Consider the following 21,629-nt stretch of genomic DNA (forward strand, 5'->3'; position numbering starts at 1 on the left):
TCTTTATATTTTTGTTGCTGCTGGCTATATTTTAATCCAAACCTAAATAGAAGTCTTAAAATGTTGTCTTCCCAGTGAGAAGAAGAAGGAGCAGGAGAGGGACGAGCTGTGGAAGAAGCTGGAGGAACTAAGGCTCAGCAACACCGCCCTCGTCCAGAACAACAGCCACAGGCTCCCCAGCGTCCAGAACAACAACAACAACAACAACAACAACAATAGTAATAGTAATAATAATCATGACAACCAGGACAAGAGCGTTGATGCTGCTGCCGTCACTACAGACAACAGCGATCCAGACGCCAGTGGGGCAGTCAGTGAGAGCACCCCATGTGCCAAATGACACCGGATGTCAGCTTTTTATTCCATTTCGGTTTGACAACGTGTTCAGGACTGTCAGGAGAGGATTAACGGAGACAGAAAAACACAAATTACACCTCAACAGTATATTAAATCTACTTAGAGTGACTTAGAACGCCAGCATTTCTTTGGCAGAAAAATATATATATATATATATATTTCAACTTAAGACTATTTTTGGATGTTACAGTGTGGCTGCAGTATATTGTTTTATTTGTCTGATCAAAGATGTATCCTTTCACATTTAGTTTCTTAACTGAAAATGATTTTTTTGTTATATTCATTGTATGATACCTGGGAGGGGAGAAAATAATAATGACTTGAATTTAATGTTTCCGATTGTGCTGCACTTAGACAAGCTGAGTAGCTATTTAAAGATGTCTATTTTTTAATGTGCTTTTCCTTGTTGCTGCCAACACTTGGGTGCAAACCTTAAGGAAGAAGGGCACCGTGGACTTTGGGAGTATTTGGGGCTGATGGGACCAGATCCACAATTAGACATTTAGTGGCCATTAACATATAGAACAGGGCTGTTTTCAGGAGCAGAGGAAGCCAGAGGTTAGTTATATCCCGTTAGAGATGGAGGGTTTAGAAGTTCATGGCCCAAAAAGATCAATCCTGAAGAATAATAATCCCACAAATGGAGCAATATCTCTGGAGTGACTCTAGTTGAGACGATGATGTTGAAACTACTTCACAATGAGGGTTAATGTCAGATTTGTGAGATTATTTTTGTGTTTCAGTTGTTGGTAAATATTTTTTATCTGGGCGAAAACGTGAAGCTAACAGCTGTAACACAACACCTACATTTATAAGATGATTTACTCTAAAGTATTGAGGACAGGGCTTTTAAAGAATTTAACATTTTTCAGCATGACTGCAACTAAAGGAATAGGTTGACGTTTTGGGAAATGGGCTTATCGGCTTTCCTGCTGAGCATTAGATGAGACGATTGAGGCCGTTGCCATGTCTGTGCAGTAAATGTGAAGCTACAGTCAGCAGCCGCTTAGCTTAGCATAAAGCTCTGCCTGAAGCCACCTTCTGACCGACGTCAGCCCAGCTAAGCCCAGAACACAGCTTACTCATATATTTAAAAGTTGAACGAGGCTCAATTTTTGCTCCAGCGAGGAGCCACATTTACTAATCACACACAAGCAAACATACATTTCTGGTCCATTACTTTGTAAGGAGAACGCCATAATACTTGTGTTTACTCTCTCGATCGCCATGACCAAAGATAAAATCATTTTACGTTCCAGAATCGTAAATCTCTCAAACTCACGACTTCAAACGTTACCTAGTGATTGTTAATTCACTCAAAACAGAGTGTAAAAATTACAGTTTAGGGATTTTACGCACTGGATTGGTGTTTTTACACTTGGATGCTTGTATAGATTAAACAAAACAACATAAAAGGTGCTGTGGAGCTGCTGGTAATCAGATTGTGTTACTTGTGGACAGAACCAGGCTCGCTGTTAGCTAAACTAAGCCAACCAGCTGCTGACATTAGCTTAATTTTTACCCTACATACACAAGAGTGGTATTAATATGCTCCTCTAACTCTCGGCATGGCAGCAAATACTAGTTTTCTCAAAACGTTGAACTATTCCTTTAAAAAAATAGTAGTTTAAAGAAATAAAAACATGAGACCTACAGTACTATATTTTTCCAGAGTATTGAGAGGGCAAATATTTTTGAATGTTTTATTTCTCCGATGGATTACGATGGGGGTGTAGGATGCGCTTGAGTGTAATTTTGTTGAGTGCGTAAATGTGTATATGTTAGTTTGGAGGCTACTTAAAGGGAAATGCCACTCAATTCAAGATTTTATGTACAGTATATTGTTTCTGTGGTCTAGGAAAGTGCAGTCAGTGCTTAGGAACGTAAACTGTTCTCTGTCAAAGCTGAAAAGCACTCGTCTCACCACTTATCTGGTATCTTACAATGCACAAGAGGCTGATTTTGTGTATTGTGACTTTTTATATCCAAGCAAGGCTCATTATGAAGTAGCGATATCAAGGAAATTAACGCTTAATACCAGAATATCCCACAGGATTGTTTTTACAAGTAATCTTTACACATTAATGCCTGTTCACTCCCTTCGTCTCCAGACTTTATAACCTCACAATCGCTTTTATTTTGCAGTTTGTGGCACTGGGAGTTGTTATGTGTTCATGAACTTAATCTGACTGCCATAGATTATAGGAACAACTTGTTGAGGTTTTAAAAGTGAACCCGAGTGTGTGCTCTCTTACCTTTTGAGTTCATAGGTCCAGTCTCCTCTGATGCCTTTCTGTCAGTACAGCATTCCAACCTTTGTGACGTCTAAAAAACTGTGTGGGGAACCTGTTTTGTAATCGCAGATCTTATTTAGGTTTCACCATCAAATAAAGTCGACTTTTATCTTTCTACTCAAGGCCAAAATACCAGTGTCCCTTTTTTCCGATCTTTTTTTACTGAAGTGTGTTGAATTGTGTAGTACATCATGGAGGTCAATAGATGGAGCAAGGTCATCTTTTCTGCTGCCTGTCACCAGCTCTGAGCTCCTGGGCCGCAGGTTTCATTTTCAGTTGCTTCATTTGACAAATATATTCCTTTAAAAAGTCATTATGTGTCCTCTCTGCATAACCTCTCACATTGAAATCAAGACAGCTCTAAAAACTGTTCAAACTTTAAGAGTTAAAATTCACCTAATTGGATGTTCTATTGCATTTTTGCATTTATCTGATGCAAGGTCAGTGGTGGGGGAAGTATTCAGATTGTTATGTAAAAGTACTGATACAACCATACAAGGAAAAGTGCTGCATTCAAAATCCTACTAATGAAGCAGAAGTGCCATCAGCTAAATGTACTTAAAGTATTTAATACAATACAGTAGTGTGTAAAGTAGAATGATAAAGTATAGTAAGCAGTGTAGTATAATACAGTAGTGGTATAGTGCAGTGTAGAACAGTATAATAAGTATAATATAGTGCACAGTGGTAGTATAGTTACAAGTCACATGATAACAGAACAGCAGAAAGTGTGTATGATGTAATCACATGTTGTTTAACCCGGAAACAGGATCATTAATGAAACAATAGAAATCAGTTCTCATTGAAGACATCAGTCAAGATCCGCTCTTAACGCAGAGCTGATAGTACTGAACTGTGTTTAGAGAACATTAGTGACCAATCAGTCATTACTGCCCACTGTTTACAAGGAGAATGTCGCAACAGGTACTTGATGTAATGTCAGATTGTATGAAGCAAACTAACTGGACTACTTTCACAGCAGATATGTGATCTGTCACTAAGTTATTACAGCTGGAACAGAGCAGTTGTTGTTTGTTCCACCTCTGTTTCTCCCGCTATGCCAAGTCAACATGACATGTCTGCTTCATTTGGGAACAATGAAGAAAGCGAGAGAGGCCAGCGTGACGGTGAGTGTGACGGTGCACTACAGCTGGACCCTGAAACTGAAGCGGCTAAATGGAATTCAGCCGTCATTCATTTGATTACTTAGACCTGTGCAGCCTGTGGCCTTCCAGCAGGGTCTGAGGCCATTTGACGGCTCAGCAGTGAAGGTTACTAATGGAAATAACACATATGAGGCTTTCAGCTCACAGACGGAGAGAAAGCAACAGGGTCCATTCATTTGATTGCATTTTATATATATATTTTTTAATACATATATACACACGCACACAGTTGCACTCAAAATTATTCAACCCCCACTGCAAATGAGCTGTACTGGCAGAATTTAGAAACTATCAGCTGAGTTTAATGATCAACTCAAACAAGAACAATTGAAATAGCTCAACACAACTAATATCACAGGTGGCTTCTCCAAATTCAACACAATGTCACTTTTAATGACAACTGCTGTCTCAAACCCCTTCTTGACAACCACCTTCATTAATTAGTAGAGCACCCTATTGCCGTTGTGACCTGCAGAAAACGTGATGCACATCCAGACACCAGGTTCTGACAGCATTCCTGAGGACTCGTAGCCCGTTCCTTGTGGCCAATAGCCTCCAGCTCTCTAATATTCTTGGGTTTGCGTGCTGAAACCGCCTTCTTCAAATCTCACCAGAGATTTTTCACGGGATTCAAGTCAGGCGACTGTGACGTCCACTCTAGTGTCTTCCAGGACTTTTTCTGAAGCTAAGCCTTTGTGGACTTTGAGGTATGTTTGGGATCAAAGGTCCAATGACGCCCAAGCTTCAGTTTCCTCACAGACAGCATGACATTGTCTTCTAGGATTTCCTGATACTTGATTGAATCCATCTTTCCCTCTAAACGCTGCAGGTTTCCAGAGCCAGAAGAAGCAAAGCGCCATGCTTCACTGTAGACAGGGTGTGTCTTTTCAGCGTCTGCCTCATTCTTCCTCCTCCACACATACCGCTGATCCATAAACCTGAAAAGATCCAGTTTTGTTTCATCGCTCCACAGAACAGAATCCCGTATCATCTGTGGCTTATTTATATGGTTTGGAGCATATTGGAGCGACTTGTGTTGTGCTGTTGGGTCAGTAGTGCATCTACATCTTGGAGTTTTGGCAGTGAGGCCTTCAGCGTTTAGTACACGCCTTACTGTAGGAACTGAAGCCTCAGTGTCTGCTGCCGTTATGTCTTGCTGGAGGTCTTTTTCGTTCACTCAAGTGTTTCTGGCCAGAAATCTGGTGGCAGCCGTTGTTTCAATCCTCCTGACTTATTTCTAACATGCAGCCAAACGTCACTGTGAACTAACCCCTGGCCAGTCCAGGTATTTGATGCGTTCGATCTCAAGCGCATCTGATGCAACCAGTGAGGCCTCTGATCAGTTCCATCAGGTGAACTTCAGATAACACCTGATATGCAAATCAGTGCTCTTATGAGGGATCCTGTTCAGGGCGGTGAATAATTTTGAAACTGTTGTGTTAAATTTGAAGAAACCACCTGTAATATTAGTGTTGTTCACTGAACACAGCTGAAAGTTGGTACATTTTGATAAAACACCTAATTAGCAGTGGGGGGTTGAATAATGTTGAGTCCAACTATATATATATTCATATATACACACAAAAGCGAGAGGACTGGAAATGAAAAGCAGAAAAAATACCATCCACAGGATCTGATCCGATCATTCATCAGGCATCAACCTCTCGGCTCTCACGCGCCCTCCGCGCTTTTAACGGAGCCGGTTTGGCTCCAGGCTCTCGTTACCATGGTAACCACGGTACAACCCTCATAAAAATCAGCCTCCGCGGTTTCACACCTCGACTCCGCGAGACAAGTCCCGATGATTTGACCCGCAGCAGCACCAGAAGGAGCCGATGCCTCTGAACTCCTCCGACCGGACCGCCTCAGTGTTCGCCTCCAAACTGACCCCCGCTGCAGACATATGTGTGGGACTGGCCATCCTCTCCGTCGGTATGTGCCTCCCTCTGGACCTGAGGACATTTCTAACACTCATCTAGACGATCTGCTGCATGAAGCCGGAGAGAAAAATGTTAGTTAGACGTGTGTGTTATTTCTCTGCTAAAATATGTATTTTACAGCGACATGCTGACAGATTTCAGAAAAGTAGGACTTCCAGACTCCAAACATATTCAACTATGAAGCATTTTAATAACAGAAAATGTGTTGTTGTTTTTTTTTTTATCAGCACTCGGATGGTGATTCAACTTTTTAAATCAAATTTGACGACATCATTTGGTTTGGTTCATTTGATGAAGGTCTGTCATTTATGAGGAGGAGTTATTAGACTGTGTATGAAATACCCGGTTAAAATGTGAAGTTTCATCAGTGGTTGTTGTCTCTTGTATCGCTGACTTCTTTACACACTGTGATGGGGAAGATTTTTTATTGATAAAAGACACATCTTTTAATTTCCCTTTATCTTTTTCCATCATTCATCTTTTATTTTCCTTATAAATATTAAAAAAACAAATACAGATAAGACCAAATCCTTACTTCTCTCTGAGTCTTAAAGGATATTCTATATGCTTTTTAAAGTTGAAGATGACTAATCAATGAAAATGTCAAGGTCCAGTTTACCTTTTTATCTCATTTAAAGATACACATTTCTGTGTGTTTTTTTCCTCAATCGAAGAGTCTCCAGGAACCTCCAGGAATCTGTCACTGTAATCCTTATTGATCCATATATGATTATTTTCCTACCCACTGAATCACCTAATTGGCTGACTGCTGAATTCTACAAATGTCTGAGCGATGAAGACGTTGATCCACCCTCCTGTCATTGATATGTTCATCTCCATGGCAGACGAGAGGCTGAATCTGTCTGCAGTGATCTGTGAAGAGAGAACATTTTAATTACAGAGGTTAAAGCTGCAGTAACAGATTTTTGGACACTTGGGGTCAGTAGAAATTGTGTTGTGAAGTGAGTTGTGAGCACTGACATATCATCAGCTGATTAGTTCAGAGCAACGTCATCCTTCATTTGGAGTTGTGTCTCTGGTCACCTGATGAATGTTAATCCAGTATTCGCTATATTTTTTTTTAACTCTGTTTTTGGTCTCTACCAACTCCTGAGGGAAATATTTGGCTGTTTAGCTGCTGAATGCGGCGCTATGTCCGCCAACTAGTCACTTGCTTTGTCTGCCTGCTGTTCGGTGCTGGGCAGGTAGTGCACAGTGGATTATTTTTTATTTCTAAAAAACAGAAAACAGATGCCCAAACAGGGTGCAGGCCATACAACCAAAACAGCTGTGAGCGACACCTCTCACATACCAAATAGTAATTTCGAAAAACAAAGATGATGCTTTCCTCTCGTCTTCTGTCTCGCTGTCTAGTTGTGCTCTCCGTTCTGGGCAATGGGCTGGTTCTGGTGATTTGTTACCGCAGCAGGAAGAAGATGTTGGACTCGGAGCTGCTGTGTGTCAACCTGGCTGTGGTCGACTTCCTCTGCTGCATCTGCTTCTACCCGCTCTCCATCCTGTCCTCCTTCAACCACGCGTGGCTGGGAGAAAACATCACGTGCGTTTACTACGGCTTCGGCTGCTTTATCTTCGGCCTGTGTGGCATGTTCACCATCGCCGCCATCAGCATCATGCGCTACCTGAAGACCTGCTACAGCCTGGTCTACGGTGTGTGGCCGTTTGTGGATTGGGTGGGGACTGATCAAGGATTTTGAATGAAATGTTGACAAAAGGTTATACATCCTCTATATGATAGTCAGAGCGTTAAACAACAATTTGCTATGTAAAGATACAGTGGAGAAATGGCGACCTGAGCAAAGAATTAAGTCACACTCGCTCTTGTGTGTGTTCTAGTCTGAGCTCCTCTGGATCAAAACTTAGCTGGAAAATGAGTCAGAGCTGCTGCCCAGCGACAGACTCAGCTAAACTACTCAGCTAACACAGTAGGGGGGGTGGGGGAAGGGATCTTTAATGCTGAGATACTTGTCCTTTAAAAGGTAGGTTTTAGTATTCAATTTGTAAAAATATTCATTATTCCATCCATTAGCTTGCTGCGTATCCTTAAGAGTGGACTAAACACCTTTTTTCTGATTTTGTGTCTTTAAAAAATTATAATAATAAAAGAAAAATCAAAAGACAAGCTGTATGATTGAACAACTAATAACTATGACTCATTAAAACACCTGGTACATAACAGGAAATGATTCCTCACTGATTTCACTTGTAAAAGATTGATTTTTAAAAAAAGAAATAGACATTTTCTTTAAAAATGAGCTAATTTCCTTTCTTCCTGAGAATTAGATGAAAAGATTGCTCGTGTCTGTACAGTGAATATGTAGCTACAGCCAGCAGCCAGTTAGCTTAGCTTAGCATGAAGACTGGAAACAGCTAGCCTGGCTCTGTCCAAAGGTAATTAAATCTGCCTGACAGTCCTATTTGCACTTTTTGGAATAGATTAAACAAATTAGGACCTGTTAGCTGTTGCTGGTGAGTGGATTTTCCCCCCCTTTTTTCCTATTTGTAGTTTTAGTGCTAAGCTAAGCTATGCTAATCTAACTGACTACTGGTTGAAGTTTCATGTTTTCTGTACAGCAGTGGTGGGCCGTCAGGGCCAGCAAGGCCTTCACTGCTGGCCTAAACTCAGAATCACTGATTTACGTTTTAATATTTTCCCATTAATCATTTTAGATTATTCCTAATAGTCTATGCTCTTCATTTCATAGCGCGTCTCTGGGCTGGGGTGCTTCCAGCAGTGTATGTTTATGTTAGTTATGTTAGCACAAGCTAAAACTTTATCATAATCGTAAGTATTAATAGCAGTTTTTTTAACCCACAATGGCTGACGGAGGAGAAGACGTTCACTTAGAAATCCATTTTCAAGGCGGACTTTCCAAGAAAAGCTGGACATTTTGAGGAAATGCTAGCAAGCCTGTCCCAGTCGGGAAAAGGGTTCGTCCGCCACTTTCAGGTCAGCAACTACGAGCGGTACCCTCGGCTTACAGGCTCAGAGGAGCAGATTGTGTTGCTGAGAATGCCTGGTGTTGACAACTTGTTGAATTCTTTTAATTGGGTTTCTTGCTTTAGTGATGTCATTCATTCTCCAGCATGAGATACCTGTCTGCAATGCAGCATCCTGTTATACTGCCTTTCTGTATAATATTGATGGTTTCTATAGCCGTGACGTCATAATGATGGTATTAAGAGGTGGTTTGATTCAGGTAGGACGCCACTGAAGGCCCAGGTGTAAAATGAACGGCCCGCCACTGCTGTACAGACGTTAAAGCAGTATTGGTCTTGTCATCTAAGTGTATGCAACTCTGTACGAACACTGCTGTATAGCTGGTTTACAGGTTTGGTTCCTCTTTACAGCTGTGTGGCTGGAGGGGGCCAACATCTGGATAGCGTGCTGTGCCATCTGGCTCGTGGCTACAGTTTGGTCAAGCTTCCCTCTGTTTGGCTGGGGCGAGTACGTCCCTGAGCCTTACGGACTGTCCTGCACCATCGCCTGGAGGGGTTACCATACCTCAGCCAAGGACGCCTTCTACGTGATCTGCTCCTTCACCTGCTTCACGCTGATCCCTGTCCTCCTCATCGTGGTGTCTCAGTGTCAGATCCTCTACAAGGTGTCCAGCTTCTCCTACTCGCTGTCTGCAAGAGGCATCCGCAACAACCTGCGATTTACTGAAAGACGACTCTCCATGGTGAGAGAAGTTTACCTCTTGGCCAGGAGTACTGACTTCACACGAGGCTGCACAGATGAAGACTTGAGACTTGACATGAACTTGACTGCTCTACAACTTGACCCTAAACGACTCAACGACAAAAACATTCAAGTCCCTTTTACCTCTTTTACCTGGTAGAACCCTAGAGAAAAAGACCATATAGTGTTTGTTGAAAAAAACAATCTTCAAATGGCAGAAAGCTTTCTTTATTTTATAAAAGCTGTTATAGAACATACACAGAACCACTCACATGTAACAGAAACATTTGTCATGCATTGATACAGGTTTTCCTTTGTCTCTCATTCACATGTCCATCTGAGTGTGATTACGTACTTAATTTGATTCCTACCCTCTAAGCTTTCAATGAAAAGGTATTTGGCCTTGACTAAACTAAATCTCACGTGGGTCGCTTGTACCTTTTTTTGCCAGACAGAGATATAGCGATAAGCTTGTTATTCCTCCAGCATCACTATTTAATATACTTGTTTTATTAAAGTGTGTGAGGTTATCCTCGAGGGTGAAATTCATTTTGTGCCGAGTATGTCCTCTTGTACAGCGGAAAAAAAGATGTAGTTTGTGAAGAAAATACTAAATGGAATTGTGAGTGATCTGTGGAGTATAAACGTCTAAGCATCTACACTTATAAGCATCTAAATTGCCTGAAACATACTTATATCGAATAGCCTGAAACTATACGATATGTCTCGAGTGTTCTTTAGTGCAGGTTCTGTTTTTTTTTTTGGCTTTTTTTGGCAAAGCAAGGTCAACTTTCTACCAGTTGCATGTGTCTACTGATTAAGAAAGGTCAACCACACAGTGACTTTGCCTTTTTTTTTTTTTTTATTTGAGGAAGTTTTAGAGGCATGAACTTCACTTGGTGAAAGCAAAGATGTAGCAAGAGATGGCGATTATGGTCAAAAGAAGTCAAAGTTGAGGCTGATAGCAGAGTCAGATGCCTCAGCTTCTGCTTCAAAGGTTATTCAGAGCTATGAAACAGCACAAAATATCCTGCTTTGCTACTAAAAATAAACCTTTAGGTCACTCGAACATGTGGCTGATGCTGTCATTATTCACATGACTAGAAGCGATTACTTGCCTGGAAAATGGCCACTTGACCACAAGACCATTACTTAAATTTTTCTTAAGAAGACAATCTCCTAGGAAACAGGCTTCATGTGACTACACCCCTCTGTCACTACTGAACATCATAACAAATGATTCATTGAGTTTCTGTTTTTTTACAGCGCTGACAATGTTTCCAGTGTAGTAACCCTCTGTAACCTGTTACTTCCTCTTCCAGATGTTCTTCTGCATCAGCCTGGGTTTTGTGATAGCCTGGGCCCCGTACACTGTCGTGTCCTTCCTCTTCATCTTCCACAAGGAGAACCGCTACATGGCTCCCGAGGGCTTTGTCTTCCCCGCCCTCTTCGCCAAAAGCTCCCACGTCTACAACCCGTTCATCTACTTCTACTTCAACAAGACTTTTAAGCAGGAGCTCCGCTGCCTGCTGCTCTCTTTCTGGCCCAAGCTGGCAGGAAATCGAGTGGGCGATCACGTCGGCACGGGCCACCAACCCCCGCATCCCATCCACATTCAGCTCCAGGAGAGAGGCTGCGTCCGAAAGAAAAACTTTGGTTTGTCTCAGGACAAAACTTACACTAACAGTAATAGCAAAGGCAAAGGCAAAGGCAAAGCTACGTACAACAACAGTAACCATAACCGCAACAGGCCGGTGTACACCTGCTGGGGGTCCTCATCCAAGAACGCCCCCAACCTCTTAGAAAATAAACCCGCCAAAGACTCCCTGCCTGGCTCCATATGAACTCTGTCTATTGTTACACAGACACAGCATCTGATTTAAAGGCAGCATTGTCCTCAGTGAGCACAACAGTCTCCATCTTGTTAAATGCTTTGATAATGTACTTATTAAGAATAGGAGTAATAAGTGGTAGCTGATTAGCTTGTAAGTTTGTCCTCTGTTGACACAATACTCCTATTCAAGATTCAAATCGCCATGGCTGTGTTATATTCAGCGTTATGTGCATCACTCTGCACGCTACTGACATTACTGACCATAACCATTAGTTATATGTTACATGGAAATATGAACACATGAAACATAATGTGTTTGTGTTGTGCAGACTTCTAATTCTTGTCCATAAATTTGTCCTGTACTTTGGTTTAAGATCTAAAATACCTTAATACCTAAATGCCAAATGAATGACATTCCCATCAGCCTTTGCTGTACTTAGTGGTTAGTGCTAACTGACAATTGTCTGCATGCTAACGGGCTAAAACTAAGATGATAAACATGTTAAAAGTTAAACATCAGAATGTTAGCATCGTCATTATGAGCATTTGGCTGAAAGTACAACTGTGCTTTCTGCTGCAGTCTTGCCATGTTGGAGGAATTCTATCTAAGACCAATCTCAGTGAAATTTCACTCAAATTTAATGGATTTGGTGTCACGACACCAATGCACAGTACTTTTATGCCCACATGACCAACTCTGCATTCATCCAGCTCTTTAGGTTTTTGCTGTTTGTTGTATCTTAGTTTCAGCCTGCAGTTGCCTTTTCTACATCCAGCAGACCCACTTTGAGAGAGAGTTTTCTGTCCGCTTGCTCTGCTTCATCTACCGAACACAAAGAAACAGGAACACGTGCTGTTTTTATGCTGGATCAGTGTGTGTGTGTCATCATGTGTGTGTGTGCGTCACTGTTTGCACCGTCTGAATTCCGTGATTGTGGAGTTATTTGTTGTGTTTTTTACATGTGGTTCTGTTCCCTACCTGTAACAATGTCAGTAATGATGTAATGTTGAATCAACATATAATTTCCTGTCTGATTTTTGAAATTATCTTTTATATTTTACTAAAGTTTTCAAATGATGCTTTGATTTAAATCTCAATTGATTTACCTGCATTTTAATGATATTTGAATGTCTCTATGTAACTTTGATGTGTTTCTTTTTTTATGAATTTGTGGATTAAAAAAGATAATTATAATAAAAGCCTAATTTTACCAGCTGGGAGTCCTATCTGTGATGCTCTTTTCACTCAAAGTTCATGAATTATCCAACATTTTGAATATTTATTTGATCAGTAAGTACCAATGCTGATGTGTGCTGACTATTTCTTTGCCTGCTTTGGCTCCCAGATATTAACAGAAAGTTGAGTTTTGAATTTCTTTTGTGTAGTGTTTTTTTTTACTAACAAGACAGCCGTAAAAACTCAAATTTCTTTTGTGACATCATACGAAGAATGTGTTTCTATGAAAGTCCTCACAAAATATGTGGATAGAAAACCAACAGTTTAACGTCAGATTCATTTTAACTGAGAATAAACGTGCCTTCCACTGTTTCCTGTAAATATTTCATGCTTCTAAATCCTCAAATATTCTCACATTTCTATTCAGTCCACAGTCTAATGCTCTGATGATTCAACAGTGGTGTACATGGAAAGAAAAAAAAATTCCCTCACTGAGCAGAATGAGCTTCATTTCATTTCTGAATCCTCAATCTGAGTGATTTTAATAGCTTCATACATGTTAATGAGATTGTACTGTTCCTATTTATCTTATCTTAATTCTTTTATTGTTTTTGCTTGCTGTGTGCGTATGTCCTCTGATCTTTGCATGTTCTAACATGAGTTAAGATAAGTGTCATACAAATGACGGTTGCTATTCAGTCTTCAGCCATCAGTCGAATCCTCATACGCATAAATCATCAACCACCTTCCTCAATTAATTATATTCTCTGATTGATTGACTCACAACTGCCTGCACCCACATGGATGTCTGTAATAATTTACTTTAAAGGCTAGAGAGGCTTTTAGCAATTGTAAATGTTTCCATGTGTGTCAGTGTAGCAAATATCGTGGGTCATTTAAGCAGAAAAACTAAAACCTGTAGCCTATAGGGCAAACAGAATTAAACTTCAAGCTTTTGAAATAAAACATTTCTACAACTGTGATGGAGCTCAGGATGTATTTGAGGGGGCAGGTCCTCCAGAGAGAAAAAAAGGGGCACTGCTCTCAATTAATTACAAAGAATAAAGTTCCATACAGTGGCACAGCTTTTACTGACTCACATATTTATTGATTTTAATACCTACACACTCATACAGATGAACGTGGTAATGTCATTACGACAAATACATCTACTAGCTACGTCTAAACACGTCTATTCAGCTGCTAAAGTTCTGTCTGACTTGGATGTCTGTTTATGTAACGTGTAATTTACAAAATAATCCTGATAAGCACATACTAAACAACCATGCAACAACTCTGTGATCATCATTAATGCATAAACGATTTAATTCTTTAAAACTTAATTGCATTGCTAAGACGTCCTACCCTGATACCAAGACTCACTTTAAAATCAGTAACACAATGGTCCAGTTAAGGTCCCAATCAGAACTGTACCCCTGGACCTGGAACTACATTAATATTGTAATCACAACTTTATTTGTATCATAAAAACAATGATTCTGACTTTTGGACAATACGCCCTATTTCTAATAAAACATTGCCAACAGCAACCAGTACGAACACAAAATAAGTTAAAAAATAATCCATGCATAATGAAGACACACATCCACTGCATTAGCACACAAGCTAACATTAGCAAATTCAAATCCACACGAGGTGAAATTTCACTCAAATTTAATGGATTTGGTGTCACGACACCAATGCACAGTACTTTTATGCCCACATGACCAACTCTGCAATCATCCAGCTCTTTAGGTTTTTTCTGTTTGTTGTATCTTAGTTTCAGCCTGCAGTTGCCTTTTCTACATCCAGCAGACCCACTTTGAGAGAGAGTTTTCTGTCCGCTTGCTCTGCTTCATCTACCGAACACAAAGAAACAGGAACACGTGCTGTTTTGATGCTGGATCAGTGTGTGTGTGTCATCATGTGTGTGTGTGTGCGTCACTGTTTGCACCGTCTGAATTCTGTGATTGTGGAGTTATTTGTTGTGTTTTTTTACATGTGGTTCTGTTCCCTACCTGTAACAATGTCAGTAATGATGTAATGTTGAATCAACATATAATTTCCTGTCTGATTTTTGAAATTATCTTTTATATTTTACTAAAGTTTTCAAATGATGCTTTGATTTTAATCTAAACTGATTTACCTGCATTTTAATGATATTTGAATGTCTCTATGTAACTTTGATGTGTTTCTTTTTTTGTGAATTTGTGGATTAAAAAAGATAATGATAATAAAAGCCTCATTTTACCAGCTGGGAGTCCTATCTGTGATGCTCTTTTCACTCAAAGTTCATGAATTATCCAACATTTTGAATATTTATTTGATCAGTAACTACCAATGCTGATGTGTGCCGACTATTTCTTTGCCTGCTTTGGCTCCCAGATATTAACAGAAAGTTGAGTTTTGAATTTCTTTTGTGTAGTGTTTTTTTTTTTTTAGACAGCCGTAAAAACTCAAATTTCTTTTGTGACATCATACGAAGAATGTGTTTCTATGAAAGTCCTCACAAAATATGTGGATAGAAAAACGACAGTTTAACGTCAGATTCATTTTAACTGAGAATAAACGTGCCTTCCACTGTTTCCTGTAAATATTTCATGCTTCTAAATCCTCAAATATTCTCACATTTCTATTCAGTCCACAGTCTAATGCTCTGATGATTCAACAGTGGTGTACATGGAAAGAAGAAAAATTCCCTCACTGAGCAGAATGAGCTTCATTTCATTTCTGAATCCTCAATCTGAGTGATTTTAATAGCTTCATACATGTTAATGAGATTGTACTGTTCCTATTTATCTTATCTTAATTCTTTTATTGTTTTTGCTTGCTGTGTGCGTATGTCCTCTGATCTTTGCATGTTCTAACATGAGTTAAGATAAGTGTCATACAAATGACGTTTGTTACTCAGTCTTCAGCCATCAGTCGAATCCTCATAAATCATCAACCACCTTCCTCAATTAATTATATTCTCTGATTGATTGACCCACAACTGCCTGCACCCACATGGGCGTCTGTAATAATAGTGGCACAGCTTTAACTGACTCACATATTTATTGATTTTAATACCTACACACTCATACAGATGAACGTGGTAATGTCATTACGACAAATACATCTACTAGCTACGTCTAAACACGTCTATTCCACTGCTAAAATTCAGCTCTCTAATCCTGATAAGCTCATACTAAACAACCATGCAACAACTCTGCGATCATCACCTGGAACTACATTAATATTGTAATCACAACTTTATTTGTATCATAAAAACAATGATTCTGACTTTTGGACAATACGCCCTATTTCTAATAAAACATTGCCAACAGCAACCAGTACGAACACAAAATAAATGAAAAATAATCCATGCATAATGAAGACACACATCCACTGCATTAGCACACAAGCTAACATTAACAAATTCAAATCCACACTCTGTGAAAATGTTACACTGAGGACGTTCACTGCAGCTGTAGTTACAACTTGTTTTGATGTACGACTCACACATAAAAAATTTCCAGCTAACAGTGCCAGCAGGATTTCTGTAGAATCTCACAAAGTCATAAAGTTCAAACACCTACGCTCCCAACACGTTCTCTCGTTTTCAGGTTAGAGCATGACACGAGATGTGAGTGTTTTTGGCTCTTCCAAACACCACAGGTGTAAAACATTGAGACAGGAATATAATTTACATGTAGCTATATACAACAATGACATACGCAAGTTTTTTATGTCTAAAAAATATTAAAAACTTGAGTTCTGTGTCAAAGTGTGGCTGTCTGATCACAAGTAGTTCACAACCAAAGAAGTTGTCAATCATTTTCACCATCTGCCTCATAACCCTCTGTCGTGCTTGGCAGGGAAACGATGTCGCCACCTGAACATTATTTGCAAAACTCTGGAGAACAGTTGAACTGGTGACAGATGTAAAACCCCCACAGTTGGCAGCCCGCCCGCCCGCCCGGCTTAGCCAGTCAGCCACACAGGTCATTTTTATTCATGGCTGGGGTTATTTGAAAATATGTTTATTTTGTGTTGCATCAGTTGTCAAGCGGCCCATTGGTTAAAGCCCCGGAGCCATCATTGTGTAAAGCTGAGCGGTGAGCTGTTTAGCCGGGCTTTGTTTATGTGCTGAGGATTATGTAACGTCTTGACAAGAGGCTGCATTGATGAGCAAAGCTGCAGCGTGTTTCCTCCACTGTCCCACCAACAACCAGACTTCATAGCATTTCTCTGTACGAACTCACCAGGATTCCATCAGCAACATTAACGTGGTCTCAAATCTGGTGAATTAAGGGTGATGGCACATTTCTTTTATTTTCCACCATGTGTAAGCTTCGTTGCCATAAATAAAAAAAAAAAGATATTTCCTGTCCATCTGAAAAGGAAAGAAGGGCCTGCCCTTTTGTGTCTATTGCCTTTTTTTTTCTTGGGTTCATTTGGGATCTTTTGATGCTTAGTCTAAGCATATTTTACCACAATTTGATTTATACTTATATATAATATTTCACATGCACATCTTCCTTTTCCAGTGGATCATTATCAATTAAGACACATTCATTTCTGTTAAGATTTATTAGTGAAGGATTGTGCAATAAAATGAAAATCTTAAATAAAACTAGCTAAGCTTTACGTCATTTTCCTCCCTCAATGTGTTACAGGGTCAACTTCCTGTTTGCTGCTTGCTCACTGCAAGGGCTCAGAGGTCTCAAGAGGAGAACTATGAAAGAAAACATGTGAAAAATTAAATACATCCATTGAACAAATCACTGCCACTCCACTAATGAAAGCAGTGACCTACTCAGAATTGGTTCCATGCTGAGCCTTTGACAACTGGATGGAAATCATTAACTTTTCTAAACAAGACTAAATGGAGTCCCCCAGGAACAGGGCCAACTGAAAACAACAATAACAATAATAACAATAATAACAATAGGGCAAAAGTGCTATTTCTATGTTTGAATGTTCCCTCCGGCTGCTAGCATGTTTTTGTGTCAATGAGTGTAGTTATTAACATAAGACATAAGACATAAGAGGTTTTATTGCCATTGTACAACTGTTAACAGCATACAACGAAATTGCGTTGGTACGCAAAGATTCTAAAGATTAAAGATTAAAATATAGATGTATATATATACATACATCTAAAGATCTATATCTTAATCTAAAGATTAAAATATAGATGTGTGTGTGTATATATATATACACACACACACACACACACACACACACACACACACACACACATATATATATATATATATATATATATATATATACACACACACACATATATATATGATAAAATTTAGCATAAATGTAAGTGATAGTGGTGAACTTCAGTGATAAATAAAGAAGCTAATGTATTTGTTGTTTGCATTTCTCATCATATCTCCAGTTTTACATGGTCTAACAACGTCAAACAAAAACTGGGAGAGTTTGAAATTTGTACTTTCGAGTGAAGTTAATAGCAGTGCTCCAGGTGACCTGGGTTTTTTGTTACGACACTACGTCACGCTGGTGTGATCACGGACTTCTAAGGGATCTCACTGTGGTAATAAAAAAACGTGAGAGCGATGGGGCTGAAATGCAGAGCTGGGTGATAATTCTCTGTGAGTTTGTTCCTATGAGAGACACCTTCTACATTACATGTAATCACATGATCCATTGTTCATATAAAATTATTGATTAGTGCAGCTTTAAGGTGGATAATGGTCCAGGTAATGACTGTATGGTAAATCAGTCCTCCTGATGTGTAACTAATACTTGTGTCATACTTGTGCCTCATGTCTATGAGTGGACTACGAACCTGCACCAGCATTTCCTCTGTGTGGGATAAATGAAGTTGGGGGAAAGTAACAACTTTATTATAATTATGATTACTATTAAGAAAACAGCTGGGTCCCTATTTTACTCTGCTGTTCAGTCTAAATGGTACCTTTTTAACCTGTGATTGAGCTGTGTGATCCAGCTGGCTCAAGGTCTGACGTATATTACACTTGCTCGAAAGTGGAGAAAGAAGCGCTGCCAAAAGTATGATTAGGTAACAGAAGATGTGCAGCGAGCCGGTTGTTATTGCAAAGCAAACCCCGACAGGGTGATGCAGGCCTTATTACATGGCTTCATACTTACGAGACAGTCTGTCATACTCAACAGCATTCTGCTGTACAGAAAAAAACAATCAGAATATTCAACAAAGCCGCGACGTAACAATTTATAAATCACGAGTATTAAACTAAACCACCCAACTGTACTGTATATAAAGTAGTTGAACATTTCTCCATTTTGACCAGCAGTAACAGTAAAGTAATGCTTAAGCTGGACGTATCAGCCTTGCTGATATATGTGTCACAGGGGCCATTTTTCTGAATAATGAGTGCTCTTACTTTTGATCCTTCCAGTACATTTTCATGATAATACTTTGAATGCAAGACTGTTACTTGTAATGGATTTTTTACTGTACGTCGTTTTATTGGTACTTTTACTGCAGTAAAGCATGTGAATACTTCCTCTACCACTGAGCATTGTGTTTGTAGCCTAAAAATCAAATCCCAACATGTTCTGCATGTGTTCATATTGTGGGAAGCAGATCAGAGGGTGTGTCTATGAGTCCGCTGTGATTGGCTGCGCTGGGTCAAAGATTCAGAGCCGCTCTTTTGTTGCAGTGTGACACTTTATTCTTTTAGACTAACTATGGCTCCCCGGCTCTGTCCACAGATATCCTGCTTCGCCGATGCAATTATTCCTGCTTTGAAAAGCTAAAACTTCACTGCCACAACAGTTCAGTTAAGCAGACAGAAACACATTTCACTTTTCCTTGACAAATGCTCTCCTTTCTGCTCAGTTTACTGTCGAACTCTCTCCTGCTCGTTGCATTCAGAGAAGATTTTGGATTTCATGCCTATCCGTACATTTCGCATCAATGTATTGACTGTGACCAAACTGAAAGTAGACTGTACTAGCCTTAAAAAAGTACATCTGTGTATGTGCAGCTATTCATGTATATACATGGGGGGTGGGGGGGGGTGGGGTGAGGAGAATCTGTGAGAGCCTGTTTTTCAGAAGGACAGTCTGTCACAGCATCCCACCCTCGTTAGTAGACCGGTCCTGATGGGACGCACGGCGATCTCATTATGAGAGGAAGCTGCCCCACTGGAGCGTAACAGGACAGACTGTGATGGAGGGAGGGATGATGGTTGGATGGGTGCCGTTATTTTTTTTCTCGGGAAGAGAGGGGGCAGGGTGGTGGTGGTGGTGGTGGTGGCTGGGATCAGACTGGCACTGCAGGTCTAGGTCATGCACAAAAACCCTCTCTCCTATTCTGCGTGCCAGCCGGGCCTCCATTGTTGTAACCCTCATTAGCACCGGTTAGAAGAGACTGTTCTACAGGACAGTAGGCATCATTCTGAAGCTGCTGCCCGGCTCGTTCACTGCAGACCTCTCAAACTGGGACGCAAACTACTTCCCCTCTACTTTCAGAACAACCACACAAACTGCAGCACAGGACTGCAGCGGGCAAGCTTGGAGACACCAACATGGACTCTCCAGATTATGGGATTGCAGCAATGAGGAGAGGGAGCTATGATGATGCTGCTGCTTCTCTCCGCCCTGTGAGTATCGACCCGCCATCCATAGGCACAGGTGAAAAAGATCCTGTTGCTGTCGACCTCTGAGTGTGAGATGTTGCTTTTTAATTTTGCCCGGCTCATGAATCTGCCACTTACATCAGCGTACTGTTGCACCTTGTTCATCACTTGTTGTGTGTATATGGGAAAAATGTCAAGGCTGTGTTACAAAAGAAAGAGGCCTGTTGTTGCAACGATTTCAGTTCAGTATCTGGATGCGAATCAGGCTCTCTGACTTTCACAGAGAGCAGATAAAAGCCATTATAATTAACACACAGTGCATGTAGCCTCTGTGTTATGAGATCAGAGAACCAATCCTTTACTAATGATTTAGAAAGATCAGTAGAGGAATTTGTGGGAAAGAAGAAATAGTGTCTATTTACACTTGGGTGCAAATAGGTTTGGTCATAGAGCATGAAGAACAATAAATTCTTAGCTAGATTACGGTGGGTGTCATGGCTGAATGGTTTAGTAACAGGACTTTCACTCAGAAGAATAAGGTACAAATTCTGTGTGAAACTAACAATATACTAGAAATATGCTATTTTATCAATTTATTTAGATTTTATATTTTAGTTTTCTTTTATTATTATCAGTTTTCAGTTGCAGTTTGTTTAGGTTTAGGCAGCAAAACTACTTTGATATAATAAATTGAATACAAATATAAACGGCAGCGTACATTAAACATTCCCAACATTCACTGTAATAGCCACATTGGCTATTTACACATTGGCAAATACCATCTTATTACAATAATGCCGTTAAATCTTAAATTTTACCATTTGAAAGGCCAAAGCTCTCTTCCTTCATGACAGAAAACAAGACAGCTGAAGTTTTGCGTGCACCCTTTGTGTCCTTGTCCATCACGAGTCAGTGGGAGTCAATGGGTGTCGGCATGGAACTTGCTGCAGAGACAGAGGCCAGAAAGAGATGCTTTGCCAAGTGTTCCTGCTTTTGTTTGTTTTGTTTCGATGTTTTTCCTCATTGTCTTTAGTTCTGCTCAACCCAAATTCTCAGTTTGTCCAGCAATTAGCGCACAAGAGCAACTACAACAGGATGGAAAACCTGTTTGTTTTCTTTCACCCAAATTAACAAAACAGTCGATGTGCTTATAGAAGACTGTTCCTGCTGGGAAAATTAAAAGAATGTGCTACTAGATACACATATATACAAACCCAGATGCATTTCCAACCATGAGACATTGGAAAATATCACTTCTTCTTGAGTGTGCGCTCAGTAAAAGTGATAAATTTAATCAAGGACAGACTGAAACAGAGCTCTTATCCCCTTTAGGATTACTTCTCAAAGCTGACATAAGCCTTTTTTTCATTAACATTTTCTCTACCTTTTATTATAGTATAGCTTTTTTTCTTTTGCACAGAGAGGGTCTCGTTGCCAGCTTTTCTCAGTCACTTCTGGGCTGGCGAGTGAATACATGAGCGATCAACCGCAGATACGTTCAGGCTTTCAAAAACACACACTGTATGTTATTGTCATGCATCGGCTGCTTCAGCGAGATTCAGATATTTTCCTGTGATG

At 40.0% G+C, this 21,629-nt stretch overlaps 2 protein-coding genes across 2 annotated transcripts in view; both read left to right on the top strand.

Moving 5' to 3' along the window:
- Positions 1 to 2,964, top strand: part of ppp2r5a (protein phosphatase 2, regulatory subunit B', alpha isoform) — a 40,553-nt gene extending 37,589 nt beyond the window's left edge. Inside the window, exon 13 of the mRNA XM_070848859.1 lies at positions 76 to 2,964. Coding sequence (XP_070704960.1) covers positions 76 to 340 — 265 coding nt within the window. The 3' untranslated portion in view covers positions 341 to 2,964. The remainder of the gene's footprint in view (positions 1 to 75) is intronic.
- A 2,670-nt stretch (positions 2,965 to 5,634) lies between these two features.
- On the top strand, positions 5,635 to 11,301 carry opn8c (opsin 8, group member c). The gene is made up of 4 exons (XM_070849936.1): positions 5,635 to 5,749; positions 7,132 to 7,425; positions 9,127 to 9,458; positions 10,780 to 11,301. The coding sequence occupies exons 1-4, from the start codon at positions 5,653 to 5,655 to the stop codon at positions 11,299 to 11,301; spliced, it is 1,245 nt and encodes a 414-aa protein (XP_070706037.1). The 5' UTR covers positions 5,635 to 5,652.
- The last annotated feature ends 10,328 nt before the right edge of the window (positions 11,302 to 21,629 follow it).

Source organism: Pempheris klunzingeri, chromosome 18, assembly GCF_042242105.1.
Source record: "Pempheris klunzingeri isolate RE-2024b chromosome 18, fPemKlu1.hap1, whole genome shotgun sequence".
Classification (NCBI taxonomy): Eukaryota; Metazoa; Chordata; class Actinopteri; order Acropomatiformes; family Pempheridae; genus Pempheris; species Pempheris klunzingeri.

Coding starts and splice junctions, on each gene's coding strand:
- opn8c (XM_070849936.1), top strand. CDS start 5,653: ATGCCTCTGAACTCCTCCGACCGGACCGCCTCAGTGTTCGCCTCCAAA. Junction 5,750..7,131: donor ACTGGCCATCCTCTCCGTCG/GTATGTGCCTCC, acceptor CTCGCTGTCTAG/TTGTGCTCTCCGTTCTGGGC. Junction 9,459..10,779: donor CTGAAAGACGACTCTCCATG/GTGAGAGAAGTT, acceptor TTCCTCTTCCAG/ATGTTCTTCTGCATCAGCCT.